This window comes from Myodes glareolus, chromosome 6 (genome assembly GCF_982192425.1).
Source record: "Myodes glareolus chromosome 6, mMyoGla1.1, whole genome shotgun sequence".
Lineage (NCBI taxonomy): Eukaryota > Metazoa > Chordata > Mammalia > Rodentia > Cricetidae > Myodes > Myodes glareolus.
The window spans coordinates 103,889,356-103,917,313 of record NC_142031.1 but is presented as its reverse complement, the minus strand read 5'-3'; the positions used below and the strand labels follow the sequence as shown (position 1 = coordinate 103,917,313).

The 27,958-nt window shown below is 39.3% G+C and overlaps 1 protein-coding gene across 1 annotated transcript; it reads left to right on the top strand.

Annotated features, from left to right (window-relative positions):
* Positions 1-27,855, top strand: LOC146894354 (ubiquitin carboxyl-terminal hydrolase CYLD-like). Its single transcript, XM_087907570.1, is given in 12 exon segments — positions 1-25; positions 2,437-2,876; positions 16,622-16,787; positions 17,607-17,748; positions 18,807-18,929; positions 19,309-19,400; positions 20,256-20,322; positions 23,084-23,123; positions 23,125-23,217; positions 24,033-24,141; positions 24,833-24,951; positions 25,182-27,855. Coding segments are annotated over 12 exon segments (1,641 nt in total). The 3' UTR covers positions 25,407-27,855.
* The last annotated feature ends 103 nt before the right edge of the window (positions 27,856-27,958 follow it).

Genomic DNA, 27,958 nt, shown 5'->3' with positions numbered 1-27,958 from the left:
ATGACCAGGACTATCTGCAAGAGAAGTGAGAATAGTGGGGCAGGGGGAAGTCTTGCCTTTATATGGAGAACAAATGGGTAGCTGAGGGTTGGAAAGCCCATGAGGTGAAGGGAATTTAAGGTAGGGAAGAGGTGAGAAAAGCTAGGATGGGCTGTGAAATGTGTAGCAGGTACTTGTGATATTGGTGGGGCCTGGAGGTCAGAATGTACTTTGCTAATGCTAATAGATGCTACAGATAATCATGTCTCTTCTGCCAGTGATTAGGGAAATGACTCCTTTTGGTAGAGAGGAATTGACTTCATAGGTTCCTAAGGAGTGCTTTTTGTCTAACCGCCAGAAATCCTCCTATATTCCTTTGGGTTTGGAGGAAATAGAGTTTCCTTTGGACCTGATACTAGGGACATGGAGACATGGAAAGTACTGAGACTTGCTAGCTATTACTAGCCGGCCAGCATGCCTATCTTAATTGGCAAATTTCAGGCTAATGGAGAAGCTCTTCAAAAGAAAACAAAAGTCAACAAGATGACTCTTGAGGACGAACACACACACACACACACACACACACACACACACACCTGCAGACAAACCCACATGTCACACACACAGAAAAGATACCATAAGATCACTACTCTCAGATATAAAAAAGTTATAGATTTCTTGTTTGTGGTTGAGTGCCTTGCTAAGTTTCCTGTGCTGACTTTAAACTTCTGCACTCTGGTGATCAGCTTTCTGAGTAGCTGGCTACAGGTGCCCCACATAAAGTATGAGTTAAGTTATGGGGTGCAGAGCTTTTTGCTTTACATTAAAAAACAGTTGGCTTCACTATGTGCTGTCTAATTCCTACTGATCACCATGAAGTGTCCTTGTAGTTAATACAGAGGCAGGGAAGTGTCTGTAACTGTTTGTGATGCAGGTATAATTTTTCCTTATTTATCAGTCACCGTATAAACTTATGGTTCTCAACTTTCCTAATGTTGTGACCCTTTAATACAGTTCCTCATGTTGTGGTGATCCCCAAACATTGTTGCTACTTCATAACTGTATTTTGCTACTGTTATGATCATAGTATAAATATCTGATATGCAGGATGTCTGACATGTGACCCCCAAAGGGGTCGCTACCTACAGGTTAAGGACTGCAGCTATAAACCTATGAGGTATGTGGAAGCTAACAGAATGAGAATTACATGTTCTCTACCAGTATCATGGGGAAGTTTCTGGAAGAGAAATAAGTTTGACTTAGCATTTTGAAATTCAACTTATATTACATCTAGTTATCAAGACCCACACAATTAATCTCTAGTATAATTTGTTCTGCAATAAATATCATTTGTGAGAAATTATGGTGTTTTGTTTTTTCAGACATGGGAAAATTAAGAACTTTTATTACTATTTTTTGACTATGAATGACACTTAATTCACTTATTTTCTTTATGATTGAAACTCTGGGAATTCCAGATTAACATCCTTGCCCGTGGGCTTCTAATACATATCAGAAAAAGTTTCGACCCGTGTTCTGCTTGTTCTGCTGAGCTTTGTCTAAATGAACATTTAGGAGCTGACTGCCATCCATTCACATGGAGTATCCACAGTCTCACTTGGGAAGAACAAGTTCCCAAGGATGGCGTCATGTACAGCTGCTAGGGTTGAGGATACATTTGAAATATGTTAGTAGTCTAGGTTTTGTTTTGCTTTACTTTTATATCCGAGACAGGGTTTCTCTGTATAATAGTCCTGGCTGTCCTAGAACTTGCTCTGTTGACCAGACTGGCCTCGAACTCACAGAGACTCACCTGCCTCTGGTTCCTGAGTGTTGAGATTAAAAGTGTACACCACTACACCCAGCAGTCTGTTCTTATCTCTTAATACATCTGCTTAGGATCAACTGTTTCTAGAAATGAAGTGACTCATTTAAAGACTTGCCTATCTTTCTTTCTTTAAAACATCCTACCTTTTCTAGTTTCTTAGATATCATTCTCCTTTCATGTATTTATTTCCTTCATCTGTTCAGCAATAGTTATTGAGACATTCTCAGGCTACAATGACAAAGAATAAAATAGATATAGCTCCTTGCCTGTTTGAAGTTGTAGTCAGAGTGTTTTAAATGTATTTTTTTTATTTGAAAGATTTATTTATTATGTATTCAGTATTCTGTCTGTGTGTAAGCCTGCAGGCCAGAAGAGGGCACCAGACCCCATTACAGATGGTTGTTAGCCACCATGTGGTTGCTGGGAATTGAACTCAGGACCTTTGGAAGAGCAGGCAATGATCTTAAACTCTGAGCCATCTCTCCAGCCCCCAGAGTGTTAAGATAGAAGTTTTACAGTGCTTTGAAGCAGACTTGCAAAAGGATCATGTGATCAGTTAGATTAGAACTTTGTATTGTTTTTAGAGACGCGTTATATTTAATGTTCTTGAACAGCCTTTTCTAATTAAGGACAATTTTTCATAGTTGTAGAAGACCCTGCAAAGTCACTTACAGAGCTGTCTCCAGACTTTGGACATTCATCACCTCCACCACAATCTCCTTCCATGAACTCCTTATGCAGCGAGAACAGATTTCACTTTCTACCGTCCATGAACTCCTTATCCAGCGAGAACACATTTCACTCTCTACCGTTCAGCCTGAACAAGACGCCCAATACTAACGACAGCATTCCTCACAGCACACTGTCATTGTCAGTGCAGTCTGTGATGGGCGAGCTGAACAGTACACCTGTCCAGCAGAGCCCGCCCTTGCCCATCTCTTCTGGTAATGCATATGGCCTAGAGGTGGGATCACTGGCTGAAGTGAAAAAGAATTCCCCAATCTATGGGGTTATCCGTTGGATTGGCCAGCCGCCTGGGCTCAGTGACATGCTAGCTGGACTGGAACTGGTAATTTATTTTGGCTTGAAATCTAAACTTTTCTTCATGAGGTTTTTTTTTTTGAAAGTAATTTTATTAAATTATAAAAGTTTCCATTTCCGCCCCACCTCCCAACACCCTCCCACTCCCCCCACTCCCTCTCCTCCTCCCTCTTCATCCCTAAGAGCAGTCAGGGTTTCCTGCCCTGTGGGAAGTTCAAGTTCCTTCCCCCTCCCTCCAGGTCCAGAAAGGTGAGTTTCTGAACAGACTGGATCCCCAAAATCCAGTATATGCAGAGGAAACAAGTCCCAGTGTCATTATCAATGGCTTTTCAGAAAGACTCCGGGCCAGCCACATTAAGAGTATCCAGCCACATTCAGAGAATCTGGTTGGATCAAGTGCTTGTTCAGTCCCAGTCCAACTGGCCTTGGTGAACTCTCATTAGATCAGTCCCCTTGTATCAGTGGGTGATCGCATCCCTCGCGGTCCTGATTTACTTTTTCATTTTCTTCGTCCTTCTGCTCCTCATTTGGACCTTGAGGGGCTCAGTCCAGTGCTCCAATGTGGGTCTCTGTCTCTATCTCCATCCATCGCCAGATGAAGGATCTATGGTGATAAGCAAAATATTCATCAGTATGATTATGGGCCAAGGCCGGTTCAGGCACCCTCTCCTCTGTCCAGAGAACAATCTGGGGATCTCTCCTTGGACCTGGGACCCCATATATAATCAAGTCTCCTGTAAACCCTAAATGACTCCCTTAGTTGAAATATATTCTTCCCTGATCCCATATTCATCCTTCCCCCCTCCCCCACATCCCGGTCCACCGAGCTTTCCCCATTCCTCCCCTACTCCCTTCTCTCTAACCCTCTCCCCTTCCAACAACCCTCCCACACCCCCATGCACCCGAGGTTACCTGGGACTCTTGTCTATTTCCTATCTCCTGGCGGATAGCTAAATAATCTTCATCAGGTTCATCTTCTTATTTAGCTTCTCTAGGATCATGAATAACAGGCTCAAAGACCTTTAATTATGGTTAGAATCCACTTATGAGTGAATACATACCGTGTTCCTCTTTTTTGGGTCTGGCTTACCTCACTCAGTAAAGCGTTTTCTATTTCCATCCATTTGCATGCAAAATTCAAGAAGTCATTGTTTTTTACCACTGAGTAAAACTCTGTGTACATGTTCCACACCTTTTTTTTTATTTATTTTTTATTGGTTTTTCTTTTTTTTTAAAGTAATTTTATTAAATTATAAAAGTTTCCATTTCCGCCCCACCTCCCAACACCCTCCCACTCCCCCCACTCCCTCTCCTCCTCCCTCTTCTTCGTCCCTAAGGGCAGACAGGGTTTCCTGCCCTGTGGGAAGTTCAAGCTCCTCCCCCTCCCTCCAGGTCCAGGAAGGTGAGAATCCAAACAGACTGGATCCCCAAAATCCAGTATATGCAGAGGAAACAAGTCCCAGTGTCATTGTCAATGGCTTTTCAGAAAGACTCCGGGCTAGCCACATTCAGAGAATCTGGTTGGATCACGTGCTCGTTCAGTCCCAGTCCAACCGGCGTTGGTAAGCTCTCATTAGATCCGTCCCCTTGTATCAGTGGGTGATAGCATCCCTCGCAGTCCTTATTTCTTTTTTCATTTTCTTCGTCCTTCTGTTCCTCATTTGGACCTTGGGGGGCTCAGTCCGGTGCTCCAATGTGGGTCTCCGTCTGTATCGTCATCCATCTCCAGAAGAAGGATCTATGGTGATAAGCAAAATATTCATCAGTATGGTTATGGGCCAAGGCCGTTTCAGGCACCCTCTCCTCTGTCCAGAGAACAATCTGGGGATCTCTCCTTGGACCTGGGATCCCATATATAATCAAGCCTCCTGTAATCCCAAAAATGACTCACTTAGTTGAACTATATTCTTCCCTGATCCCATATTCATCCTTCCCCCCTCCCCCACATCTCGGTCCACCAAGCTTTCTCCATTCCTCCCCTACTCCCTTCTTTCTAACCGTCTCCCCTTCCAACAACCCTCCCCCCACCCCATGCACCCGAGGTTACCTGGGACTCTTGTCTATTTCCTACCTCCTGGCGGATAGCTAAATAATCTTCATCAGGTTCATCTTCTTATTTAGCTTCTCTAGGATCATGAATAACAGGCTCAAAGACCTTTAATTATGGTTAGAATCCACTTATGAGTGAATACATACCGTGTTCCTCTTTTTGGGTTTGGCTTACCTCACTCAGTAAAGCGTTTTCTATTTCCATCCATTTGCATTCAAAATTCAAGATGTCATTGTTTTTTACCACTGAGTAAAACTCTAATGTGTATATGTTCCACACCTTTTTTAACCATTCTTCTATTGAGGGGCACCTAGGTTGTTTCCAGGTTCTGGCTTTTACAAATAGTGCTGCTATGAACATAGTTGAACAAATGCTTTTGTAGTATGTTAGGGAATCTCTAGGGTATATTCCCAAGAGTGGAATTGCTGGGTCCTGAGGGAGGTTTACTCCCAGTTTCCTGAGAAACCGCCACACTGATTTCCACAGTGGCTGCACAAGTTTGCATTCCCACCAACAATGGATGAGTGTTCCCCTCATTCCACATCCTCTCCAGCATAGGCTATCATTGGTGTTTTTGAGTTTGACTATTCTGACAGGTGTAAGATGGTATCTCAAAGTGGTTTTGATTTGCATTTCCCTGATCGCTAAGGAGGTTGAGCATGACCTTAAGTGTCTTTTGGCCATTCGAAGTCCATCTGTTGTGAATTCTCTGTTAAGTTCAGTACCCCATTTTTTAATTGGGTTAATTAGAGTTTTAGTGCCTAGTTTCTTGAGTTCTTTGTATATTTTGCAGATCAGACCTTTGTCTGATGAGGGGTTTGTGAAGATCTTCTCCCAGTCGGAAGGTAGCCTTTTTGTCTTACTGACAGTGTCCTTTGCTTTACAGAAGCTTCTCAGTTTCAGGAGGTCCCATTTATTCATTGTTTCTCTTATTGTCTGTACTCCTGGGGTTCTGCTTAGGAAGTGGTCTCCTGTGCCTATATCTTGTAGACTACTTCCCACTTTCTCTTCTATCAGGTTCAAAGTTGTCGGATTAATGTTGATGTCTTTAATCCATTTGGACCTGAGTTTTGTACATGGTGATAGATATGAATCTATTTTCATTCTTCTACAGGTTGACATCCAGTTATGCCAGCACCATTTGTTAAAGATGCTATCCTTCTTCTATTGTATACCTTTAGCTCCCTTGTCAAAAATCAGGTGTTCATAAGTTTGTGGTTTAATACCCGGGTCTTCTATTCGATTCCATAGGTCGACTTCTCTGTTCTTATGCCAATACCAAGCTGTTTTCAACACTGTTGCTCTGTAATAAAGTTTGAAGTCAGGGATGGTAGTGCCTCCAGAAGTTCATTTATTGTATAAGATTGTTTTGGCTATCCTGGTTTTTTTTTTTTTAAAGTTTATTAAATATAAAAGGAATAAAATATTAAGACAAAATTAGTGACACAACTTTAATAAATAACTACATATATATGTATGAAAAGTTCGTGAGAATATTAATAGAATTATGCTTTTTGTAACAAGTTCATCATCATTATAATGATGTTCATTGAGATCATCAATTATAATTGAAATACAATCAGTATCAATTCATATCATCTTACATTAGATGTTATGTAGCAAATATTGAAGATGCTGTCAGTGTGTTCAGAGATATATTGTGTGTATATTCTATGTAATAAATATCTCCTAATAGTTGTGAATATAAAAAAAAAATAAAGTTTATTAAAATACGAAAATCTCCATTTCCGCCCCTCCTCACAACACACTCCCACTCCCCCCACTCCCTCCCCTCCTCCCTCTCCATCCCCAATAACAGTCAGGGTCTCCCACCCTCTGGGTAGTTCAAGCTCCTCCCCCTTCCCACCAGGTCCAGGAAGGTGAGCATCCAAACAGACTGGATCCCAAAAATCCAGTATATGCAGAGGAAACAAGTCCCAGTGCCATTGTCAATGGCTTTTCAGGAAGACTCCAGGCCAGCCACATTCAGAGAATCCCGCCTCCTTCAGAGAATCTGGCTGGATTACATGCTCGCTCAGTCCCAGACAACTGGCCTTGGTGAACTCTTATTAGATCAGTCCCCTTGTATCAGTGGGTGATCGCACCCCTCGCGGGAGTGATTTCTTTTTTCATGTTCTTCCTCCTTCTGCTCCTCGTTTGGACCTTTGGGGACTCAGTCCAGTGCTCCAATGTGGGTCTCCGTCTGTATCGCCATCCCTTGTCGAATGAAGGTTCCCTCTGATCTTGCCTTCCTTGCTCACGTTTTCTTTCCTTCTGCTTCTCGTTTGGACCTAGGGAGTTAAGTCCAGTGTTCCAATGTGGGTCGCTGTCTCCAACTCCATCCATCGCCAGATGAAGGATCTATGGTGATAAGCAAAATATTCATCAGTATGGTTATGGGCCAAGGCCAGTTCAGGCACCCTCGCCTCTGTCTGGAGAACAATCTGAGGATCTCTCCTTGGACCTGGGATCCCATTTATAATCAAGTCTCTAGTAAACCCTAAACTGACTCCCTTAGTTGAGGTATATTCTTCCCTGATCCCATATCTATCCTTCCTCCCTCCTCCCCTCCCAGTCCCCCGAGCATTCCCCATTCCTCCCCTGCTCCCTTCTCCCAAACCCTCTCCCCTTCCAGCAACCCCCCCCCCAAGCATCCGAGGTTACCTGGGACTCTTGTCTATTTCCAAACTCCAGGAGGAAAACTACCTGAATTTTCTTCAGGTTCACCCTCCTATCCAGCTTCTCTAGGATCACGACTAATAGGCTCAAAGACCTTTAATTATGGCTAGAATCCACTTATGAGTGAATACATACCATATTCCTCTTTTTGGGTCTGGCTTACCTGACTCAGTAAAGAGTTTTCTTTTCTTTTCTTTTTTTTCTTTTTAATTATTTCTTTTATTTTTTTTAATTTTTTATTTTATATATTTTTTTATTTAATTTTTACTGGGAACCCCTCCAGATTCAAGTCTCTTGCAAACTAAAATGGCTCCCTTAGCTGAGATATAAACCTCCCTGCTCCCACAACCATGCTTCCTCCCTCCCCCCTCCCATTCCCCCAAGCCATCCCCAATCCTCCCCCTCTCCCCTCTCCCTGACCATCTTCCCTTACTTCCACCCCCCCACCCCCCATGCACCCAAGCTTGCCTGGCAATCTTGCCTAGTTCCACTATCCAGGAGGATAACTATATAATTTTCTTCAGGTTCACCGTCTTATTTAGCTTCTCTAGGATCACAAATTCTATACTCAAAGACCTTTAACTACGGCTAGAAACCACTTATGAGTGAGTACATACCATATTCCTCTTTTTGGGTCTGGGTTACCTCACTCAGTAAAGCGTTTTCTATTTCCATCCATTTGCATGCAAAATTCAAGATGTCATTGTTTTTTACCACTGAGTAAAACTCTAGTGTATATATGTTCCACACCTTCTTTAACCATTCTTCTATTGAGGGGCACCTAGGTTGTTTCCATGTTCTGGCTATTACAAATAGTGCAGCTATGAACATAGTTGAACAAATATTTTTGTAGTATGATAGGGCATCTCTTGGGTATATTCCCAAGAGTGGAATTGCTGGGTCCTGAGGGAGGTTGATTCCCAGTTTCCTGAGAAACCGCCACACTGATTTCCACAGTGGCGGCACAAGTTTGCATTCCCACCAACAATGGATGAGTGTTCCCCTCACTCCACATCCTCTCCAGCATAGGTTATCATTGGTGTTTTTGACTTTAGCTATTCTGAGGGGTGTAAGATGGTATCTCAAAGTGGTTTTGATTTGCATTTCCCTGATCGCTAAGGAGGTTGAGCATGACCTTAAGTGTCTTTTGGCCATTCGAAGTCCATCTGTTGTGAATTCTCTGTTCAGTTCAGTACCCCATTTTTTAATTGGGTTAATTAGAGTTTTAGTGTCTAGTTTCTTGAGTTCTTTGTATATTTTGCAGATCAGACCTTTGTCTGATGAGGGGTTTGTGAAGATCTTCTCCCAGTCGGAAGGCAGCCTTTTTGTCTTACTGACGGTGTCCTTTGCTTTACAGAAGCTTCTCAGTTTCAGTAGGTTCCATTTATTTATTGTTTCTCTTATTGTCTGTGCTACTGGGGTCCTACTTAGGAAGTGGCTTCCTGTGCTTATATCTTGTAGACTACTTCCCACTTTCTCTTCTATCAGGTTCAAAGTAGACAGATTAATGTTGATGTCTTTAATCCATTTGGACTTGATTTTTGTGCATGGTGATAGATATGGATCTACTTTCATTCTTTTACAGGTTGACATCCAGTTATGCCAGCACCATTTGTTAAAGATGCTTTCCTTCTTCCATTGTGTACCTTTAGCTCCCTTGTCGAAAATTAGGTGTTCATAGGTTTGTGGGTTAATATCTGGGTCTTCTGTTCGATTCCATAGGTCGACTTCTCTGTTCTTATGCCAATACCAAGCTGTTTTCAATACTGTAGCTCTGTAATAGAGTTTGAGTCAGGGATGGTAATGCCTCCAGAAGTTCTTTTATTGTATAAGATTGTTTTGGCTATCCTGGGTTTTTTGTTTTGCCATATAAACTTGATTATTGTTCTCTCAAGGTCTGTGAAGAAGTTTGATGGGATTTTGATGGGGATTGCATTGAATCTATAGATTGCTTTTGGTAGAATTGCCATTTTTACTATGTTGATTCTACCAATAGAAGAGCAGGGGAGGTCTTTCAATTTTCTGGTATCTTCCTCAATTTCTTTCTTCAAAGACTTAAAGTTCTTATCAAATAGGTCTTTCACTTCCTTGGTTAGAGTAACCCGAAGATATTTCATGCTATTTGTGGCTATTGTGAAAGGTGATGTTTCTCTGATTTCCCTCTCTGCTTTTTTATCCTTTGTGTATAGGAGGGCCACTGATTTTTTGGAGTTGATCTTGTATCCTGCCACGTTACTAAAGGTGTTTATCAGCTGTAGGAGTTCTTTGGTAGAGTTTTGGGGTCACTTATGTATACTATCATATCGTCAGCAAATAATGAAAGTTTAACTTCATCCTTTCCAATTCGAATCCCCTCGATCTCCTTATGTTGTCTTATTGCTATTGCTAGAACTTCAAGCACTATATTGAAGAGGTATGGAGAGAGTGGACAGCCTTGTCGCGTTCCTGATTTTAGTGGAAAGGCTTTGAGTTTCTCTCCATTCAATTTGATGTTAGCTGTCGGCTTGCTGTATATTGCTTTTATTATATTTAGGTATGATCCTTGTTTCCCCAGTCTCTCCAACACCTTTATCATAAATGGGTGTTGAATTTTGTCAAACGCTTTTTCAGCATCTAGTGAGATGATCATATGGTTTTTTTCTTTTAGTTTATTTATATGATGGATTTCATTGATAGATTTGTGTATGTTGAACCAGCCCAGATGATGAATCATCATCATCTCTGGAATGATGCCGACTTGATCATAATGGATAATTTTTCTAATGTGTTCTTGTATTCGGTTTGCCAGTATTTTACTGAGAATTTTTGCATCGATGTTCATGAGTGAGATTGGCCTGTAATTCTCTTTCTTGGTTGTGTCTTTGTGTGGTTTTGGTATTAGGGTAACTGTAGCTTCATAAAAGGAGTTTGGCAATGACTCTTCTATTTCTATATTGTGGAATACATTAAGGAGTATAGGTGTTAGCTCTTCCTGAAAGTTCTGTTAGAAGTCTGCATTGAAACCATCTGGTCCTGGGCTTTTTTTTGGTAGGGAGATTTTTGATAACAGCTTCTAATTCTTCGCGACTAACAGGTCTATTTAGATTGTTCACCTGTTCTTGGTTCAACTTCAGTATATGGTACTTATCTAAAAAATGTCCATTTCTTTTACATTTTCCAACTTTGTGGCATAAACTTTCATAAGTTTATAGTTCATAAGATCATAAGATCTTATAAGTTCATAAGATCTAATGATTCTCTGAATTTCCTCTGTGTCTGTGGTTATGTCCCCTTTTTCATTTCTGATCTTATTAATTTGCATGTTTTCTCTCTTCTGTTTGATTAATTTGGATAGGGGTTTGTCAATCTTGTTGATTTTCTCCAAGAACCAGCTTTTTGATTCATTGATTCTTTGGATTGTTTTCTGTGTTTCTATTTTGTTCATTTCAGCCCTCAGTTTGATTATTTCCAGTCTTCTAGACCTCCTGGGTGTATCAGCTTCTTTTTTTTCTGGAGCTTTCAAGTGTGCTGTTAAGTCTCCAATGTGTGCTTTCTCCGTTTTCTTTAATTGGGCACTTAGTGCTATGAACTTTCCTCTTAGCACTGCTTTCATAGTGTCCCATAGGTTTGAGAATGTTGTGTCTTTGTTTTCATTAAATTCAAGGAAGACTTTACTTTCTTTCTTATTTCTTCCTTGACCCAGGGGTGATTTATTAGTTGACTGTTCAACTTCCATGAGTTTGTTGGCTTCCTGGGGGTAGCATTGTTGTTGAATTCTAATTTTAATCCATGGTGATCTGACAAGACACAGGTGGTTACTAATATTTTTTTGTATCCGTGGAAGTATGCTTTGTTTCCGAGTATGTGGTCAATTTTCGAGAAGGTTCCATGAGCTGCAGAGAAAAAGGTATATTCTTTCCTATTTGGGTGGAGTGTTCTATAGATGTCTGTTAAGTCCATTTGATTCAATACCTCCAATAAATCTCTTAATTCTCTGTTTGGTTTCTGTCTGATTGACCTGTCCATTGGTGAAAAAGGAGTGTTGAAGTCTCCTACTATTAGTGTGTGTGGTTTGATGACTGCCTTGAGTTCTAGAAGAGTTTCTTTTACATATGTGGGTGCCTTTTTATTAGGAGCATAGATATTCAGGATTGAGACTTCCTCCTGATGAATTGTTCCAGTTATGAGTATGAAATGTCCATCTCCATTTCTTCTGATTGATTTTAGTTTGAAGTCGATTTTGTTAGATATTAGAATGGCCACACCCGCTTGTTTCTTAGGTCCATTTGCTTGGAAAACCTTTTCCCAACCCTTTACTCTGAGTAGGTGTCTGTCTTTGTGGTTGAGGTGTGTTTTTTGTAAACAGCAGAATGTTGGATCCTGTTTTCGTATCCAATCTCTAAGTCTGTGCCTCTTTATAGGTGAATTGAGTCCATTGATATTAAGTGATATTAATGACCAGTGGTTGTTGACTCCGGTCATTTTTTTTTTAGGTAGTAGAGTGTATGTGTTTTCCTTCTTTGATTTGTGCTTGTGAATGGTCACTAGATGTTTGAGTTATTGTAGGCAGTGTTGGGAATGTTGGATTCCTTCGGTTGTGATTTTCCTTCTAATATTCTCTGTAAGGCTGGATTAGTAGCTACGTATTGTTTAAATTTGTTTTTATCCTGGAATATTTTGTTTTCTCCGTTGATAGTGAACGATAGCTTGGCTGGGTATAGTAGTCTGGGTTTGCATCCATGGTCTCTTAGTTTCTGCAGTACCTCTATCCAGGATCTTCTGACTTTCATGGTTTCCATAGAGAAGTCCGGTGTAAGCCTGATAGGTTTACCTTTATAAGTTACTTGATCTTTTTCCTTTGCAGTTCTTAAAATTCGTTCTTTAATCTGTATCTTTTGTGTTTTGATTATTATATGGCGAGGGTATGTTTTTTTCTGATCCAGTCTATTCGGTGTTCTGTATGCTTCTTGAACCTTCATAGAAATATCGTTCTTTAGGTTGGGAAAGTTTTCTTCTATAATTTTGTTGAATATATTTTCTGGGCCTTTGATCTGCAGTTCTTCTCCTTCTTCAATCCCTATTATTCTTAGATTTGGTTTTTTTTATTGTGTCCCAGAATTCCTGAATGTTTTGTGAAGAGAATTTGTTGGATTTGCCGTTTTCTTTGACCAGAGCATTTATTTTCTCTATGGTACCTTCAGAATCTGAGATTTGTTCTTTTATCTCTTGTATTCTATTGGTTATGCTTGATTCTGTAGTCTCTGTTCATTTACCTAGGTTTTCCATATCCAGCCGGTTCTCGGTTTGTGTTTTCTTCATTGCCTCCATTTCAGTTTTCAATTCTTGAACTGTTTCCTTTACCTGTTTGATTGTTTTTTCTTGGTTTCTCAGGGTCTCATTCACGGATTTTCTTATTTCTTTAAACTTTTTGTTATATTTATCATCTATTTCTATACTCATTTCTTCAAACTTTTTGTTATATTTCTCATCCAATTCTTTAAGAGAGTTATTCATATCCTGTTTAAAGAACTCTATTGCTTTCATAATGACACTTTTTTTCCACTTCTTCTGGGTTAAGGTATTCAAGTTCTTCTATTGTAGGGTCCTTGGGATCTGGTGTTTTCATGTTGTTTTTCAGATTGTTGGATGATGTCTTGCCTTGGCGTCTGCCCATCTCTTACTTCAAATGCTCTATATTGGAACTTCTGGTACTGGGTCAGGTTCCCTTCTTGGGCAGGAACATCACTGACAGAATGCCCACCTTTCCTCAGGCAGGCTATTGAAGCACAGGCACTCCCTCTTTCCAGGATGCGCTTACAATGTAGGCCCAGCTCGCATGGCAGGTGAGCTGGGGAAATTTTATGGCCTCAGGGGGAAGGGAGAAATATAGAAATTCGTACCTGGATGGGAGCTGGGATGGCAGGCGGGAGGGAGGAGCCAGTAGTGTAGGGTGACCTGGGCGTCTATGGGGTCGGGGAACGCCCGAGCTCCTCTTCACCGGGACCCTGCCACGGGCCCGAAGCAAACTCACCCCTCCGATGGTCCTCTGCTAGAAGTCAGCTGGGTTTTTTGTTTTTCCATATAAACTTGATTATTGTTCTCTCAAGGTCTGTGAAGAAGTTTGGTGGGATTTTGATGGGAATTGCATTGAATCTATAGATTGCTTTTGGTAGAATTGCCATTTTACTATGTTGATTCTCCCAATCCAAGAGCAGGGGAGGTCTTTCTATTTTCTGGTATCTTCCTCAATTTCTTTCTTCAAGGACTTAAAGTTCTTGTCAAATAGGTCTTTCACTTTCTTGGTTAGAGTTACCCCAAGATATTTTATGCTATTTGTGGTTATCATGAAAGGTGATGTTTCTCTGATTCCCCTCTCTGTTTCTTTGTCCTTTGTGTATAGGAGGGCAACCGATTTTTTGGAGTTGATCTTGTATCCTGCCACATTACTAAAGGTGTTTATCAACTGTAGGAGTTCTTTGGTAGAGTTTTTGGGGTCGCTTATGTACACTATCATATCGTCTGCAAATAATGAAAGTTTAACTTCATCCTTTCCCATTCGAATCCTCTTGATCCCCTTATGTTGTCTTAAAGCCTCCTACTTATGTAAAAGAAACACTTCTAGAACTCAAGGCAGTCATCAATCCACACACACTAATAGTAGGAGACTTCAACACTCCTCTCTCACCAATGGACAGGTCAATCAGACAGAAACCTAACAGAGAAATAAGAGAATTATTGGAGGTATTGAATCAAATGGACTTAACAGATATCTATAGAACATTCCACCCAAATAGGAAAGAATATACCTTCTTCTCTACAGCTCATGGAACCTTCTCGAAAATTGACCCCATACTCGGTAACAAAGCAAACTTCCACAGATACAAAAAAATATTAGTAACCACCTGTGTCTTGTCAGACCACCATGGATTAAAATTAGAATTCAACAACAATGGTACCCCCAGGAAGCCAACAAATTCATGTAAGTTGAACAGTCAACTACTGAATCACCCCTGGGTCAAGGAAGAAATAAAGAAAGAAATTAAAGTCTTCCTTGAATTTAATGAAAACAAAGACACAACATACTCAAACCTATGGGACACAATGAAAGCAGTGCTAAGAGGAAAGTTCATAGCACTAAGTGCCCAATTAAAGAAAATGGAGAAAGCACACATTGGAGACTTAACAGCACACTTGAAAGCTCCAGAAAAAAAAGAAGCTGATACACCCAGGAGGTCTAGAAGACTGGAAATAATCAAACTGACGGCTGAAATGAACAAAATAGAAACACAGAAAACAATCCAAAGAATCAGTGAATCAAAAAGCTGGTTCTTGGAGAAAATCAACAAGACTGACAAACCCCTATCCAAATTAATCAAACAGCAGAGAGAGAACATGCAAATTAATAAGATCAGAAATGAAAAGGGGGACATAACCACAGACACAGAGGAAATTCAGAGAATCATTAGATCTTACTACGAAAATTTATATGCCACAAAGTTGGAAAATGTAAAAGAAATGGACATTTTTTTAGATAAGTACCATATACCAAAGTTGAACCAAGACCAGGTGAACAATCTAAATAGACCTGTCAGTTGTGAAGAATTAGAAGCTGTTATCAAAAATCTCCCTACCAAAAAAAGTCCAGGACCAGATGGTTTCAATGCAGAATTCTACCAGAACTTCCAGGAAGAGCTAATACCTATACTCCTTAATGTATTTCACAATATAGAAACAGAAGAATCATTGCCAAACTCTTTTTATGAAGCTACAGTTACTCTGATACCAAAACCACACAAAGACACAACCAAGAAAGAGAATTACAGACCAATCTCACTCATGAACATTGACGCAAAAATACTCAATAAAATACTGGCAAACCGAATCCAAGAATACATTAGAAAAATCATCCATTATGATCAAGTGGGCTTCATCCCAGAGATGCATGGTTGGTTCAACATACGCAAATCTATCAATGTAATCCATCATATAAATAAACTGAAAGAAAAAAAACATATCATTTCATTGGATGCTGAAAAAGCATTTGACAAAATTCAACACCCCTTTATGATAAGGGTGTTGGAGAGATTGGGTTTACGAGGATCATACCTAAATATAATAAAAGCAATATATAGCAAGCCGACAGCTAACATCAAACTGAACGGAGAGCTACTCAAATCCATTCCACTAAAATCAGGAACACGACAAGGCTGTCCACTCTCTCCATACTTCTTCAATATAGTGCTTGAAGTTCTAGCAATGGCAATTAGACAACATAAGGGGATCAAGGGTCTTCATGAGGTTTTAAAACTAGGTTTTCCTCCATTAGATAATTTCATGGGAAGTTATTTTTTCTCAAAAAAAATCCAGTAGTAGAGGAAATATTATAGTATTGCTTACCTTTACCCTTTGCCATTCCTCAGGCTCTCGCCCACTTATTCCTCATGTTTGTTTGTGATCGAGGAATAGATTGATTTTTAGGCTAGAACATGTAGTCTCCACATACAAACAGAATGCAGCAAAGAAAGTCCAGTGATCAGCTTTCCTTCTTATTCCTTAGCCTCCTCCCATTGCAGTCAGTTCAGGGATGTTACTGACTTTAAAATTAATCATCATGTTTGGAGTTTTTGGGAGGGGGAGGTTTTATTTTTGGGTCTGAAAAAAGCATATTGTGTGATATTTCACAACCAGGAGGTAAAACATGAATGAATTTAGCTATTACCTGAATATAGTTTTTAATTTTTTTTCACTTGTCTTCTTGCTGCTGAGGAACTAGTTAATTTATCTACTCCTGCCCCTTGATTTTAATACTTTTGAATTGGCTCAGGGAAACTCAGTAAACCAGGGAAGTTCTAAGCATGTATTTTGAAAGGAAATGCATCAAATACTTCCCGGAGGGCTAAAGAATTACTTTCTTAAACCACCAGCTGAGGGCCAAAGCACCAGTTAGTCAGTCCCTTTTCCTTGGTGCTGTTCTGTTCAGAAAAGATTTGAAAAAGAAATTCAAAAAAGGTGAAAACTCTATAGTTCTTCCCGGTGTAACACATACCAAAACCTTTCTTTTTCAGGAACACAAATGTGCAGGCTGCACAGATGGCACGTTCAGGGGCACGCGCTACTTCCCCTGTGCCCGGAAGAAGGCCCTGTTCGTGAAGCTGAAGAACTGCAGACCTGACTCTAGGTTTGCGTCCTTGCAGCCTGTCTCTAATCAGATTGAAAGATGTAATTCTTTAGGTAATTGGATACTTTTAATGTATTTACCCATCTGGAATGACTGTTTCTGGCTACTGTTCAGTACCTGAGGTGACAGTGTTAAATGATTCATTTACTTGCCAGTGTTCATCGAGTTTCGAAGTTGGTAAAGATTCTTACTTGATGCATAAGAGAGTTGTCCTAAGAGGAGATATGTTGAAAGAAGAGTTAGGAAAAGTGTTTAGAATCTAAAGAGTGAAAGGCAGTGTTTTTTCTTCTCTTTCATTGATTATAGACATTAAATTTTTGGCAGTATGGGTGGTAGAAATGAAAATGTGGCCCCTTTAGCAATAACTTTCCCTCCACGTTTATTTAAGTCCCTCATTCAGGATGTCCTCATGAAGAAATCTGATACGGTCTGGGGATGCAGTTGGCTTTACAGATGGAGGACAATTCTTCTCATTGTCACTAGCTTGCTGATGCTGGCCTTTCCCTTAACCATAGTGAGAGTCAAGCAGGAGGGAAATAGGGAAACCATCTTTATGAAAAACATTTTTCTTAGTGTTGAATAGTATTTTGGAAACTTGTTTTCTTTTTATCCTTGAAAATGTAACATTGAAACTAGTTACAAAATATTCTTTGACAGATGCTTAATTGACTTAATTTTCTAAACTCTATATGACAGGAATGATGTTGAAAGTGAATAATCACATTTTTATAAGTCCAAATAAATATCAGTTAACTGAAGTAAAAAAAAACGCAGAGGATGCCAAAATATACTTTAAATGATATATATGTACATGCATATGAATATATACTGTCGTGATTTAAAAGAATTATTTTTATTTTTTATCTTTTTAGCATTTGGAGGCTACTTAAGTAAAGTAGTGGAAGAAAATAGTCCACCAAAGATGGAAAAAGAAGGTTTAAAGATAATGACTGGAAAGAAGAAAGGCATCCAGGGCTATTACAATTCTTGCTACTTAGACTCAACTTTATTCTGGTAAGTTCCTATTTTGTGAAAGAAGGTGCCAGATGCCTTTAAGTAGAGAAACTGACAGAGTTAGGAAAGATCATGAGATTTGGTCCTTAGTGACTAAAGAATTTCATATCCTATTCCTAGTTCCAAAGCACTAATCTAAAAATACTGCAATGAATAATGAGTGAACAGATACTCTGAGGACATCTGCCTCCAATGTAGATGATTGCACGTGTGCCAAGTAACCTGCAGCAAGCTATTGGCATTGTGTGCTGCGTGTGTTCTGGAATATCAAGATGATCATAAAAATTCCTAATATTAAAAATTACTTTCCATGGGATCACTGTTGCCCTCCTTTGTGTAGTTTTCCCTAAAGTGGATCAAGTTGAACAGCAAGGATCATTAGGCTATAAAGATTAAATCTGTAGCAGTAAGCGTTGTGCATTGCCAGTTAAATTAACTGGATCTGCCACTCTGTAGGCTGTGCCACAAGAGTTAGGAAGTTAGTATGGATGTTAGAATTTTAAAAGTAGAGAGCAGAATAAAGGTGGGTCTTTTCGTTGGTGGAATACTTTTGATTAAACAAACAAGCAAGCATTACTATAATATTCCTTAGATTTACTGATAAAAATTAATTTTAACTAAATTTATTTTCTTTGATACCAGCAAATTTTGATTGCTAATCACTCACAAGTTATTTTAAGGAAATGCCTATCTTATGATAATGAGATGAATGTGTCCTGACTAGTCTGATCTGGTTTTGACCAGTCTGACTTTCTCCCTATGTTGTCTGTGTATGTGTGACCGATTTCCAGGCCTCTCTTGGTTTATATAAACAAGCTTCTTTCCTAATGTTCTCTGGCGCGTTTTCAACCTTCACGTGTATGGTGCAGTCTTGGTGTTTCTGGTCGGGAACTGCAGGGTCTCTGGGTGCTGAGCACAGGGCCTCTGCTGTCTGTTCATGAGTTCTTATACCACTGGTTCCCTACACTTTATCCCTTTGCCTCTTCCTACTCCTTTAAGAATCTTTCTCAAATATTATTGTTTTTATAACATGAGGAAAATATTCTTTTCAATGGCAGCTTATTTGCTTTTAGTTCTGTCCTGGATACTGTGTTACTTCGACCCAAAGAAAAGAATGATGTAGAGTATTATAGTGAGACCCAAGAGATACTAAGGACAGAAATAGTCAATCCTCTGAGAATGTAAGTAGAAGACATGTGTTTTGTCTTTAGTTGGTGTTCTGTTTACTGTTTTCTTGTATATCCTATTTTATAAAATAAGTGTTTTAATATAATAAGCAAATGCCATTTAAAAATCGCTTCACCCAGGCATCATAAAAAGTTCAGAATTGTATTAGTACATGGTAGTTATTTTTAAGCTGTTTAATAGTATCTGGGAACAACTCTGATTCTCAGACTTTCACTTTTCAATCTTCTGTAAGAAGCCTACAGTTGTTTCTTAAAAATAAATGTCTTGTCTGTTTTTTTTTAACATGTTAGAATTGTATGAAAAGTATTTGGTTATTAAGATGTGTCATATAACTCACTGTGCCAGTGTCAGTTAATTCACTTTTGTCAACAGATATGGATATGTGTGTGCCACAAAAACTATGAAACTGAGGAAAATACTTGAAAAAGTTGACGCTGGATCAGGATTTACGTCTGAAGAAAAAGGTGACCCTTTTAATTTATAATATATGCATTGAAAATAACTTGAAAGATAATTATTTCCTGAAATATACCTATTTTAGTTTAGAGGATTAAATTTAAGTTAGAATTATTTGAGAGGGCTAGAAGTGTACTCAGTGGTAGAGTATGTAAGAGGCCTTAAGTTTGATTCCCAGCACTGCAAAAATATGAAAAAGTTTCTTTTCTATGTGGCATGTATATTTCTCCTGATTTTGTGATTCTTCTAAAGTGATGTGATGTGAAAGAAGTCTTTAATAGGCCAGCCAACTGGCTCTCCAGAAGATGACCAAGTAAAGAGCTGTCCTTGTCCCCAGCAGTGCTGTTTGGAGCTGCTTCTCTTCCTGTGACAGGGAGTGTCCCCAGCACTCAGTTTCTCACTGTGCTCCCTGTTGAAAGGGGCTCTGGAGCAACTGGCCAGCACTTCTGTCTACTCACAACTGAAGAATTTGCTCAGATTCAACTCCTGAATTTAAGTTTGTTAACAGTATACTATAACCAGCTGTGGCATTTATACACATGGCTAGTACTTAAATAGAAGAAAAAAATAGGGCATATATCAGATATTATTCTACTGAATCCCCAAAAGACATAAAAATGATTTCACTGTGTGTGAATGAGTACATTCTGTTAATATATGACAACATGACAACAAATGAAAAGGTAATGTTTATTATAAGTTTTTCCTTGCCAAGAGAACCCGAACTAAGTAACTTTTATTTAAAATAATATTACATGAATGAAATTAATTTCATTGTAGAAATATGTCTCTCCTAAAGAATAGAATGATTTTTAAATTTTTTATTTGATTCACTTAGGTTTTTTGTTGTTGTTTTCTCCTAGATCCTGAAGAATTTCTAAGTGTCCTGTTTCATGATATTTTAAGAGTTGAACCATTGTTAAAAATAAGGTAGGTCTCAAGCTGTCTAGAAGCATCAGAAGTAGACCTTCTTTTTCACTGCCATTGCAGTGTGAGCCTTAGTTTTTTTAGTGACTGAACTCTCTGTCTCTTAGGCCCCAAGTTTTTTGAGACAGGCTTTCTTTGTGTAACAGTCTTGGCTCCTGGCTGTTCTGGAATTCACTTTGTAGACCAGACTGACCTCAAACTCACAGAGATCAGCCTGCCTCTGTCTCCTGAGTGCTGAAATTAAATGTATGCTTCACCACACCTGACTTAAACATACGATTTTAAAGCTATTACTTTCTACTCTTTGTCCCGATAGGTTCTTGGTCATCTTCAATGCAGAATACATTCATTCTAACTTCAGAAGTTTCCATAATTTTTAATGTTCCAACACTGTTCAAAAATAGTCTTTTAAACCATGAGTTCCTGAAAAACCAACAAACAAGTTTGATACTTCCAGCTTACAGTGGCACAGGGTTGGCTTCTCATCCTAAAAGGAAGGAGTTGGGGGCAGAGCAAGAAAAGAAAGGTCAGACCAAAGCAAGAGTAACAAGAATATCAAGGCAGGGCGACCAGGCTCCTTGTGGCTGGGCAGTGACGTCACAAGCTTCACAGGCTCATCATGGAGCTGCAGGATTTTGGAATGAGTATAGGACCTCAGGAACCACCTATTATGGTCTGCACCACAAAGACAGGTCCAAACCACACCAATCCATGAGTGTTTTTATATTAATGCTTGTAAAGTGTCAATATCCACTTTTTAAAAGTTACCAAATTTGTATTCTTGTGCCCTTGGATTGTCCCTAGTGGAAAATATAACCCAACTAGCATGGCTTGCTACAGTTTCACAACTTGGTTTTGATTCTGTAGGTTTCCAGACTTCTAAAACACTAGCCGTGGAGTTTTTAAATTATTTTTATCATTTCCTAAAATTTTCATAAACTCCATATTGTATAATGAGTATGTTTCCCCTGTACCTCCATCGCTTCTGTCCCTTTCCCTGTCTCCCTCCTCATAGTTCCTTTGTTCCTTAGGCAGCATCACGTCTACTTTCACGTCATATACAAATTAATGCTTTTTATCTATCAGTAGAAAATCTAGGAACCATAAATGAGAGAAAACATACATTGTTTCTCTTTATGGGACTGGTTTAATTTGTTTAGTATGTTTATTTCCAGTTGTATCCATTTTTTGTGACTGACATACTTTGTTCTTTATGGTTAAAAGAACTTCCCTGTGCATATGATTTTAGGAGTGATTTTTGTTGTTTTTTTTTTTTCGTTTTAGGTTTGGTTTGATTTTTTGAGACAGGTTTCTCTATATAGCCCTGACTGTTCTGAAACTGCTTCGTAGATCAGGCTGGCCTCGAACTTACAGAGATCCACCTGCCTCTGTCTCCTGATTGCTAGGATTAAAGGTGTGCACCGCCATGCCTGGCCCTGGAAGTGAGTTCTGAGTGGCTGTTGTTCCTCCCAGTTTTCTGCTACAGTGTTAGGGCACTATGCATCTCTTCCTCCATTCACTAGCTGCCATGCCTCTCCTGGCCATCCTTGATTTTTCTAGGTGTGATTTTTTTACCTCCATTATTTTTGTTTTCTCTTCTATGCTATTTTTAATTATGAATTTTTCTATGATTTTTTGTAGTCATCAACAACCAATTAAAATGTTATTCTAGAATAACTGCTAGTTTCTTGATTATAATCTGTTCTTGTTAGCTTTGAGTCCTCAAGAGTGCTCTAGCTAGTTACCAGATTTTATGTTTTGTAAATTCAGGACATAATTTGCTTGGGGCAGCTGAAGATCACAATAGGCTGCTCCCTGAATTACAGAAGTTTTGTGATAAAAACCTCTAATAGTTTTTTTTCTAAAACTCTTTAAATCTAGACATACATTTAAATAATCTGATTCTAAACCCAGACAGCTGGGTAAAAAAGATAAGTGGTAAGCTGAAAGATGAAAAACAAATTTTCTCAGTAGAGTTAGTTTTAATGGTTACTAGTAAGCTGGTAAGGGAAGGGAGATGTTGAACCTTCATGTTTCACTGTGACCATTTTCCTGGTATTTGTCAAGTTGGTGGGTGACCATCTAAAGAGGAACTGGTAGCTGAAAGCCTAGAGGATAGTTGTTAGGGTTCCTGGGAGTCACACCTTGCCCTGCTTTGACTTGCTAGGAAAATAGCCTTCCTTTCTTCCCTCCCTCCCTCCCTCCCTCCCATTCCCTGTCTCCCTCTCTTCCTCCCTCCCTCCATCCCTCCTACCCTCCCTTTCAGGGCTTTTATTTTAGGAAGTAAAGATGTTTGATTTAGAAGGTCTAAGAGTCTGTCACTGAGACATTGTAGCATTTGTTCTAGTCAGTAAAAGCAGTGCTCACAACTGTCTATAACTTCAGTTCCTGGGGACCTGATATCCGTGACAAAACACCAATGTACATAAAATAATTTTTTTTTTTAAAAAAAAGCAGCTGCTACTTTCTAGATTTGGAGGGAGAAGGACTGATTATTGTTCATATAGTGTTTCTTACTGGAATATTATTCTACATTTTTCTTGTGATGGCAAGAGAACTTTTGAATAATTTATAAATAAGGCAGAAGAAATAGTTTATGAGGTCTTCTGCATAAGCACATTTAATTATCTCATCCAAATCATTGTCTTTCACCTGGTGTGTGGACGATCCAAAGCTGGACATGAGCATTTGATGTTGTGGCCTCAGGTCCATCAGATGGTGTTAGATAACTGGCTTAAGTGCATTTCCTTCTGTGTGCCTCCAGACCAGCAGGTCAGAAAGTTCAAGACTGCAACTTCTATCAATTTTTTTTTGGAAAAAAATGAGAAAATTGGAGTTCCTACAACTCAGCAGTTACTAGAATGGTCTTTTATCTACAGCAACCTGAAATTTGCAGAGGTTAGTGATTCTAACTGGACTTATATTGCTACTTTATTTTGTTTCTTATCAGTGCTAGAGATTAAACTCAGGCCTTTTGTACACACTACCCCAAGTGCTGCCCCACTGAACCATGCCTAGCTGTCACTGTGCTTTAACTAAGAATAGTTTGAAGAAACAGTTAAGAAGACACATTTGTTTTTTAAATGGTATTCTAACTTTGTTCTTTTTAAAGACAGCCACTTAGCTTAGGTTGGAATGTTTTGGATTTGCAAAGGGAACAAAAGCTAATTTTTAAGTTTCAAGTAGCTTAATGACAAAGATATGTGTGCATACATGTTTATGTTTTCAGTTGTCATTTTACCCATGCATAGTATCTAAACATGTCAAAGGTAATGTTATTTTTTCTCCCTCTGTTAAGAGATAAAATTCCAATAAATTCTGTGTATTGGTTTGCTGATGAATGCAATAGAAACGTCTCTTTGACTGTCAGAATGTGTGATCTCTGCAGTGCATGCTGTGGTCTGTTTTGTCATGTTCGTCTCCGGGGGAAGTCCGGAAAACCTGTAGCTTATTGCTGCTCTGCGTCCACACTGCACATTCACAAGTGGGCTCTGCTTCACGAGCCAACAGCACTGCTGACACCACTACTGGGTTTCACAGCTATGACTATTTCAGTTTCATAGGGAAACTTTTTTCTTTTACACGTTTCCTCCGTTAGTAGAGGGGTTAGGACTCAAGGCTTTGGACATGCTAAGTAAGCACTATTTTGAGCTAAGTGCCCGGCTCCTTAGGACTTTGGTTTCTAAAACTATGTGTCTTTATTTTTTTTTAAGGCACCATCATGCTTGCTTATTCAGATGCCTCGGTTTGGAAGAGACTTCAAAATGTTTAACAAAATTTTTCCTTCTCTGGAATTAAATATAACGGATTTGCTTGAAGACAGTAAGTATATAGTCCTTTCTTTTTGTTGCTGTTGTTGTTGTTGTTTTGTTTTAGAAATACTTGGCCTGGACTTTTCATTAGTTATGGGTATAGTACTTCTGACAAGTAATTCAGTATTTGAAGAGCTTAGACATACTAACTCAATAATTTGACTGCTAGAATTTATTCTAAAAAAAAGAGGTAAAAATAAATAATTAAAATGGATATTTACTTACTATCTGACAAGAAATTAGAGACAAGTCTAAACAATAGACCTGTGTGAAAACGGTGTGTGGTAGTTATAGTGGAAGGGAAAGCATCGAGAGGCTAGACAAGAGAAGCTTGAGATACACATGTACCTGGGTGCACATACTTATATAAATATTCAGACATAAAATTGTTAAAGAAAGTTCACAATGGCAGTGATTGCTACTTACTGACTTAAGATCATATGTGCTATTAGTCTTTAATACTTACTTTATATCTTTGAACATTTCATGACCAGAAGAACAATTCTAGAATAGATTAACTATATATATTCCTTAAAAATACTATAGATACCAAAAAAATCCAAATGAAGTTTTAAGAGGGTCAGAGAGGACTAGGCCTTTCTTCTCCCCAGCCCCCAATCATCCTTGTTTTCAAAGTATAGCTTTTATTTTTAACGACAGAATGTCTTTTTAAAAGGCTTCTCCCTTCCCTCTTTGCGTAGCTCCGAGGGAGTGCCGCATCTGTGGAGGACTTGCCATGTTCGAGTGCAGAGAGTGCTATGATGACCCGGACATCACAGCAGGGAAGATCAAGCAGTTCTGTCAGACCTGCTGCACTCAGGTAATCCACACGCCCTGCACCAGTCAGATACTGATGGTTCAGAAGGCAGGGTTTGAGAGCCTTTCAGAGTCAAAGGGCATTTTAAACATTCACAGTAAATGTTCATGTCTCTTCTGCCAGTGTGTGTGTGTCTAGAACTTGACTGTGGTGGTCAGTGAAAGCGAATAGAGTCTGCCCTTGAAACATGGCATTTAGCTCAATTGTGGTATTTTCTTCATGGTCCATTTTAGGTACACCTCCATCCCAAGAGGGTGAATCACACATATCACCCAGTATCACTTCCCAAAGACTTGCCTGACTGGGACTGGAGACACGGCTGCATCCCCTCTCAGAAGATGGAGTTATTTGCTGTTCTCTGCATAGAAACGATCCACTATGTTGCGTTTGTGAAGTATGGGAAGGATGATTCTTCCTGGCTCTTCTTTGACAGCATGGCTGATCGGGATGGTATTTAAAACTTTTCTTTTGGAGTGAGATGCATCCTAATGAGAGCATGTGTTCGTAGTAATAGGGTATTTTGTGAGCAAATTCTTTAAAGGATACCACAGTGTGACAGACTTTAATCTTCAAAGGGTATTACTAATTCTATACTCAAACTAAGGAGTGTAGTGAGGAGCTGCGGGCAGGCCTGCTTTTCGCCTCACCCGGCTCCCGCACGGCTAGCTTAGTCCCAGAAATAACAACACACAAATTGTATTCATTTAAGCACTGCCTGGTCCATTATCTCTAGAGAGTTAGTTACTGACTAACTCTCATATCTTGATATTAACCCATTTCTAATAATCTGTGCAGCACCACGAGGTGGTGGCTTACCGGAAAAGATTCAGCATGTCTGACCTGGTGGCTGGCTCCATGGCTTCTGCCCCATTGCCCTCTTCCCAGCATTTTGTTCTGTTTACTCCGCCTACCTAATTTTTTGTCCTATCAAAGGGCCAAGGCAGTCTCTTTATTAACCAATGAAAATAACACATAGAAGGCCCACCTACATCAAAGGAGCAATAATGTTGTGGCATCTTGGTCCTTACATGAATTTGTTAAAGAATCCTAGCCATAATCCCAGACTTGGGAAGTAGAAGATTGTGAATCAGAGGTCAGTTTGTATTGCATAGTGAGAACCTGTTTCAATTTGTCCCACCTCAAAAGAAAAAAAATCCTAAAGTTTATTTAGAGCTGAATTTACCATCTACTTCCTTGCATTTTTATACACAGTAGAGTAGCCATTTATTGAGGACATAAATGCCAAACTTTGTGGGAATACTTTGGTCATGGAAATCATGCCTGTTTTCCTATTGTCTAAGCTAACGTTAAAGGTGGTGAAGATTGCATGGTTTGTGTTTAACTTGGTCTTCCTGATCTCATGGATTTTATTTCAGGAAGAAACCTTTACTCATTGAGATGTTTTTAGGAAGCTTAGTCATGACTTAGTACACACTTGAGTGACAGGGGTCTTGGTAGTAAGGTACTTGTCCCAGTACCTGTACATACCCCGTTTACTCCACAGCTCTCCCTCTAAGCCCTAGTTCCCCAGGTCTTCAGGTGTGACTCCAAGTGACAGCTTCTTGACCAGAGGCCCAAGCTGTAGACCAACAGGTCTTCATTTCTCTGTATGCTCTCAGATACCTGCACTTTAGGAAGCATATTTGTGTTGGTTTTTTAAGAAGTTTAAATGAAGTTTAGTTTAAATGAAGTTAAGTTTAGTTTTCTTAAAGTTTATTGAGTTTAAAAAAACGTTTATTGAGTTTATTGTATTGATAACATATTTTTGGAAACATACAATTTTAATTGTGACGTCTAAAAATCTCTTTTAGTCCATTTCTCTCTACTACTTAATAATGTAAACATTTAACTTCTGGGAAGATTTTGCCTGCACCCCCATACTACCAGATGACAGGTCTTCATGTCGTAAGTAGGCTATCCTTCTCAGAGCAGGTAGGTCATGAGACCTCTGTTTAAAAACAAGACTGCCCTCCTTGGGCTTGGGGATTCCAGCACCACCCCCAATTCTTCATTGGGGAGATAGTTGTTTAGTGTCCTAATGCAGCTGGGATAGGTGGAGAAGAGGATGTAGTGGTGAAAGTGGTGAGCAGAAAGGGGCCTGAGGAGGCCGTGAACTACCTGTCATAGCAGAGGACAGGACTTGTGTGAAGGCAAACTTCTGTGGCTTTGGGCCTTGGCCCTCTAATCAATGATGTCAAAGTGACTTCCTGGCAAGGAATTAGGCTCCTGTGTAAGCTTCTGACGGTTGTCTCATTAGGCGGTGGACTGGCTGGAGTTGTTGAGGGTCTTTGCTTTGTCTTATTCTAAATCCTAAAGGGTTTCTCTTGGGTCCAAATGCGGTGACAAACTGAGCAGCAGAGATGGCCAGGAGGAGTGAATAGTGGGAATATTGGGGATAGTTTTGTGCCATCATATTTTAGTTCTCATTTCTTCCTAACAGATTTGAGGGAGAAGGGCTATTGATGTAGGGATTATCCTTCCAGGCACCATTGGCCTCTGCACAGTTCTCTTGTGTTTTTAAATACTGTTGATGTTCACTAGTTATTTATTCTAAAGGGATTATACTGGAGACACAACTGTCTTTGGTTTTAAATTATGAAGTAGCCTTGTACTGTGGAATGTTATCTCTGGAGAGTCGTCCTCATCCTCGAAGTATTCATTAAAAAAATCCCACGGATACTCCCTGGGGGTGTGTGGTTATTATTATCAGGCTGACCCAAAGGAACACATTTTGTATTCCATTTCCTTTACTGGTATCTTGTTAAAAAATTTTGCCTGAAGAATCTTCTTTTGTTTATGAAAACATGAATAACATTGTATAAAACAGTCCCTTTTCTGTCAGTATGCTCCAATGTAGCCTTAATTTTGTTAAACTTAGAGACAAATGAAGTACTGCTGTGGAAAGAAATATACTATGCACTATTTCTGTATCATTAAAATGCAGTTTTTATGGCTCTTTCTCTTTGATTTCTTTAGGGAAAGGGCTTTGGGTTGGGGGAACATAGAAGTT